This window comes from Crassostrea angulata, chromosome 1, assembly GCF_025612915.1.
Source record: "Crassostrea angulata isolate pt1a10 chromosome 1, ASM2561291v2, whole genome shotgun sequence".
NCBI classification, from domain to species: Eukaryota; Metazoa; Mollusca; class Bivalvia; order Ostreida; family Ostreidae; genus Magallana; species Magallana angulata.
Genome location: NC_069111.1, coordinates 13858200 through 13864199, shown reverse-complemented (window position 1 = coordinate 13864199; position 6000 = coordinate 13858200). Strand labels below are relative to the sequence as shown.

General features: G+C 33.1%; 1 protein-coding gene across 2 annotated transcripts; it reads left to right on the top strand.

The window, feature by feature from the left end:
- Positions 1–5894, top strand: LOC128164959 (collagen alpha-1(XII) chain-like). 2 transcript variants are annotated; one of them, XM_052829089.1, is made up of 9 exons: positions 1–230; positions 417–432; positions 2197–2247; positions 2432–2800; positions 3023–3253; positions 3629–3643; positions 4493–4834; positions 5023–5118; positions 5736–5894. In XM_052829089.1, exons 1-9 carry the CDS (start codon positions 192–194, stop codon positions 5882–5884), a joined length of 1308 nt encoding a protein of 435 aa, XP_052685049.1. In that variant the 5' UTR covers positions 1–191; the 3' UTR covers positions 5885–5894. The 2 variants fall into 2 exon arrangements, with proteins under 2 accessions (XP_052685049.1, XP_052685057.1); XM_052829097.1 differs by lacking the exon at positions 3629–3643 and having other exon boundaries at positions 4–230.
- Positions 5895–6000: the final 106 nt, after the last annotated feature.

Genomic DNA, 6000 nt, shown 5'->3' with positions numbered 1-6000 from the left:
GAATCCGTTTACAACTGTAAGTGCGCATAACGGAGCAAGAGTCGACGTTCAAGTTTAAATTAAGATAATCTAGCGTCTTTTAAAAATGGGGTCTCTTGTATACTAAATAGTCACAGCTATGATGTTATCACTTTGTCCTGAATAAGTAAACGTACGCTAATCAACTTACACAGCGCTGGGTGTGCTCAATTATGGAGATCATTAAGAAATACTTCTACATTTTATCTTGGGTAAGTAAACAAGAGGTCAAGAAAAACTTTATGAAACATACTGAATGATTTTAATTTTACAATATATTGAGAGTTAAAGTATAAAATGCTTAGCATGCATAATTTTGTAAAATAAACGAAGCATATTTCCTTTGAGTATTATGCTTAACTCTAAAGTATCATTTTTCATTTTATCTTATTTTATAGATTTTGCTTTACATAGGTAAGATATTTGTTTTTTTTTTCATTTTTTCTCAGTTGAGTTCACACTTTCAATTTAATATCAAACTTTTATATTTTCTTTGCATATTGCAGTATTATTGTGCACATTTGGAGAATGTTTCTTTTGTCTTTTGATATTAATATAAAAGTATTTAGTGCATTAAATTGATGAGTGTAATTCATCATAATGCTAATTTCTGTTTGCATATCCGTAATGACTGGATTATGAAGCATGTTATCTCTCAAATATATTAGATTAACTATCATAGCTAATGATAGAACGCAAGGGTGTTATTTCCAAAAAAAAAGGCCACGTATGCTGAATAATCGCATTAAGATCAATTATTCAAAATGCTTTGATTTTGTTTCTCAAAAGGATATCATCTTTATGGCCGATGATAAACCACACAATATTCCAGAAAAATTGACTTATTTTTACATTAATTGATAATTGATCGTTCAACTTAACTGAGTCAGCCTTATTCCCAATATTGAATTGTTGAATTAATACATCTTATTTTTACAGAGTAAAATATTATTTAGTTAAATTTACCTCGGACTTCAGTCACTTCTTTAGAGTCTTTATTTTAAAAAAAATCGCACGAAAATTTTGTTTAAGGAATATAAACAATGTGAATGTGTTGCCAAAAATATTATATATTTTTATTTTATTTATTTTATTTATTTTACTATAACCAAAAAAACCGTCTCGAAAAGGGTAGGATAGTAAGTGTTTGCTTTAAAAAGAGTTGTATTAACCATTATATCTAATCTTAATATACAAACAAGCTATCGGTACTTTAAGAGTCTGGATGGTCTGAAAATTAACAATCAGATCTGAGTGAATTATCAAGATATGATTCAAACTTTAATTTAGATTTTAAAAAGCCATCTTTTGCCTTTTAAATTTGGGTATTTTCTATATATTTTAGCTTTTAAATATGAGTATTTTTCTATATTTTTATATAGAGCTCTTCTCTTAAAGGAGATCAATACAGTCTAAAAATGACCATCGAGCCCTCGTGAACAAGGATTGTTACAAAAAAAGTCTATTGGATCTCAAGAGCTATTCACAGTGGCAATACATATTACCTTGTTGACAAAACAACAATACCATGTTTGACAATCACTACTTTAAACATTGCATAAATGAGGACCAGTTAGCCGAAAAGTTTACACTTCTAAGTGCTGTAATCCTAAAGTGTTGGTTTTAAAGATTGCTTGGAAAGACCGTACGGAGATAGGATAGCAAATGTAACAATTTCGAAAGTTTAGGAATTCAGACTTCAAACTCATTAATTGATATCGAAGAAATAGCTCTTTGTACAAGTATGCAGAACTTTGTGTTCACGTTCCTGAATCATTAGCGACAAATGCTTAGAATACATTTTTTCTTTTCAAAAATAATATTTTTCTTTATAATGCTATATACAGTAAATTCTTTTAGACCCATATTAGATACGTCACACAATTTTAAAATGATAATGTACAAACATTAGATTAGTAGTATGGTTTTATAAAAATTGCTACAGAAAGTAACAACCCCCCCCCCCCCAAAAAAAGCGCAAACTATATACATAATATTTCATGCGGGGTATAAAGGTATAGACATTGCAGAAAAAATACATAACCCGCGTTAGCGACAGTTTTAAAGATAAGAATAGAAATGTTTCAAAGAAACATTTATATATTTCATCATTCAAATAAGTATCAAAGAATGACAAATTTTAGATGAATTTTGTTCACATTTATCAACATGTTACAGGAAGAACAAAGTCCCAGTTTATCTTCAATCTCACCGAATCTACAAGTACAGGTAATATAAAACAATATTTCTAATAGTGAGCAATTGTAATGCAAATTCAAACCGAGTTTTTAAACATATCAAAAATCAAAAAAGGAGAATTGAAAACATACACTGATTCGAAATATATGTTTATTTGCTTCATATTAATCTGGAAACAGTGCGAATGAATAAGGTTCCTGTTTACCTTTCACAGAGTGTACGAAGGACGCTGATTTGGTTTTCCTTATTGACACGTCTAGAAGTCTAGGTCTGCGGGCGTACCAAAAGGAGCTCCAGTTTGTGGAAAGGGTCCTCGAAGGTTACGAAATTGGCACAAACAGGACCAAAGTAGCTGTCATAACTTTCAGCGCTGGCAGCAGACTGGAGTTTGACTTCAATAGATACAATACCAAAGCTGATGTTCTGCAAGGCATCAGAAACATTCCTTATACCGATGGAATGAGCACAACTATTTACCGAGCGCTTGAGCAAGCCAGGCGGGAGGTGTTTGTTCCAGAAGCTGGCGATAGGCCAAGTTTTAAAAATTTGGCGGTTATTCTTACAGATGGAGAGACCAATCCAGGTGAGGAAAATAACACACATAAAATAACTTATTCAGCGTTGATATAAATTCAGTAAATTATTTATAAATTAGTATTATTGTTACTTCTACAACAACCAAATTTGTTCTTTTTCTCCTTTATCTTTTGTGTATCCTAGAAGATGATCTTCAATGAAATCGGATGAGTCTATCTAAAATTGCAGCGTTCGCTGAAATATTCATTATAATTGGAACTTTTGACAGGTAGCTTTGATCCTTATAGCTTTCTAATGGGGAAAACCCTGACGAGACAAGAAGCCAATCAACTGAAATTCCACGGGGTGGAGGTGTTTGGAATAGGGGTGGGGCACCGCGTTGATCACGTGGAAATGGTCGGGATATCAAGTGGCTCCAAAAATTACCTTCGTGTAGGCGACATTGACGATTTGGAGTCCTCTAGGTTGTTCAAAATACTCTTAAACAATGTGTGTGCAAGTGAGTAATTAATAGCCCTAGTCTCTCTCTCTCTCTCTCTCTCTCTCTCTCTCTCTCTCTTACAGAGGACTACAATTTAAGTTATTGAAATCCTAAACAAAATCAGTCCTTATAATGCCATATGTACATTTTCTCGAAATCAATACAAAGAATATGTTTGACATGCTGAAATATATAACTCGTAAATGTTAAAACATACTTGACAACAAGACTTATTCTCTCCTTCCTTATTGTTAAAACAGATCCAATTATTCTTCTTTAAAAAATACAATCTCTTATCACTATTATTATATTTCAACTAACACTCATTATGTTTTGTTGGTTTCTAGTTTGTTTTTATCTCGTAAACTGTACACTAACTGTCTATAATTCCAGGTTCCTTGCGACAGCGTAGGTAGTAGTATACGGATGGACTTATGTACTAGTTGCAGTCTGTGCTTTGCAATATCTATGTTGATTAATATTGTGTTATAATTTGTGGTTGTTATAACTTGCTAGAAAGAAATGCAATAATTGTGTTAACGACACAAAACACGTCATTATCATACACACGTATTGACTATTTGCTAATAATTATGCAGTCGATGGTACTCATGATTTAGTAACTTCAACTTTTTAATAAGCATATCCGAAAGCAAACTGTTACAGATACACAATTTGCACTACTCTTTATAAGAATGGTTATTTTGTTTGACGCTAGATTAATGACACATGTTTGCACCGTGTTCGTGTTAACTAGTGACAGCAAGTTCAATGCCATGGCAATCAAAGAATAAGCACTGTAAAATAATGAACCATTTTAACAAGAGCTTGGACTTTGGGTAGTTGTGCCTCACAACAATGTGACGTAGGCCTGTCTATTTCGTTATTGGCCACTCAGTCATGGCTCTTGAAATCAACAAGATTTGTCTGGCTTTTGAGCCAACACTACGCGATCGGTGTATAAATCACTCGAAACCAGCGTCATATCGATCTAATTAACTTGGTTTGATGAAAAAGATAGTTACATCCTTACAAAAGTCCAAAATCTTGTTAAAATGGTTCTAAAGTAATATCATAATTATGATATTAAATTTAAAATGGTAAATATTAAGGTTATTCATCACAGTTTGTTAAGCATATTAAAAACTTTCAACATATATCAAATGATTGCACTGTATTTTCTGAAATTATCAAGAAAAACGATAAGGCAAAACGTTTTGGCGCTTAATTGATTGAATTACAACCATTCACCAACAGCTTGCAACAACAAACCAGCTGACGTCATCTTCATGGTAGACAAATCTTCCAGCCTCGGCAGCGTCGCCAATTTCGACAAAGAGTTGTCCTTCATCGCCAGATTTGTGGACGGCTTCAATATAGGTCAAGGTCCCCGGGATGTGCGGGTCGGGGTCATCTCCTTCAGTACAGATGCGCAGTTGGAGTTTGGACTTTCATCTTACAACGACAAGTCCAGCTTGCTAAATGCGTTGTTAAACATTGATTTCTCGCTTGGGAATACGTATACCCACAAGGCGTTCGAGGTTTTGCTCAATCAAGGATTCTCTACATCTACTCGACCTAGCACTGTGCCTCGCGTTGGTAAAGTCAGAATTATAAATTGAAAATTTTGAGACCCTATGTCCATGTCAGTTATTTTGTTTGTTATATATTCAGAAATGTGTTACAGTATTCCGACCGAGATACATGTACATGTAGTATCGTCGAACTTTTTTATCGTTTTCATGACAGTTTTATGCGTTAAATGAACAAAAGACATATTTCTGCAGGTGTCATAATGACGGACGGCCAGTCAACTAATCCCTATAAACTGGAAGATATCATCATGAAGGTCAAACTGAAAGGAATAGAAATATTCTCCATCGGTAAGTACGTGGGTATAGCGAAAAGAGCACGAAAATTCGTGCAAGTTGACATATTTCTTTGTGTACATTGTATGCTCTAAATATAACTGCACGAAGAAATTGTTGCATAATTTTAATATACAACAAGAACATAATATTCATACTCTATACATATCATTCTTTTTATAGAATAAAATAACATAGTCCTTATATAATATTTTAAAATTAACAAACTATCTATTGCAACAGTAGTTAATTCTAGATTCTATTTTCAAAACAAACTGCAAATACCCCATATATACTGGTAAATCCTGTTCGGCATGATCATTACTATTTGAAATGCATTGAAACAACAAATATCAAGCCCGAAACTATTTATTATGTTAAATATATACTACATATATTTGCCCTATTTTATACTGCTATTTAAATCTCTACCAAAAAATGTTTGTCTTTTGCAAGAGATATTTATTCATGTTGAGAGAAATAATTTAGTATTCTCTAAGCATAGCGACTGTACTTTTTACACGCACATCTGAAGCGATTAGATATCTTTCTGTGTGTTTGTTAAACTATGAATATTTAGTGTTACGTAAATAAACTGATACATGTTTAACTCATTTTGATTGTTACATCAGGTTTTGGGAGCGTGGACGTGACAGAACTCAACATGATGGCCACTGTCCCAGACCACACCCACGTGTTTGTAGTAGACGATGTCCATACACTCGACACGGTGCGAGACGAACTGTATTTAGAGATCTGCAATCTGATTGGACAATCCTAGCGTTAAATTACATCCAATCATTTTAATCTACCTCAAGTTTGTAATAATTTATTGGTCGTTCAAAGCGGTGTGTCTGAATTTGTTGTTGTAAGGTACAAAATGTGTTTATTTTTTTT

Excerpts from the sequence above, each read along its gene's own strand:
- LOC128164959 (XM_052829089.1), top strand. The coding sequence starts at position 192 with ATGGAGATCATTAAGAAATACTTCTACATTTTATCTTGG. Across the intron at positions 2,248-2,431 it reads CACCGAATCTACAAGTACAG|AGTGTACGAAGGACGCTGAT; the intron begins GTAATATAAAAC and ends TACCTTTCACAG. Across the intron at positions 2,801-3,022 it reads AGATGGAGAGACCAATCCAG|GTAGCTTTGATCCTTATAGC; the intron begins GTGAGGAAAATA and ends AACTTTTGACAG.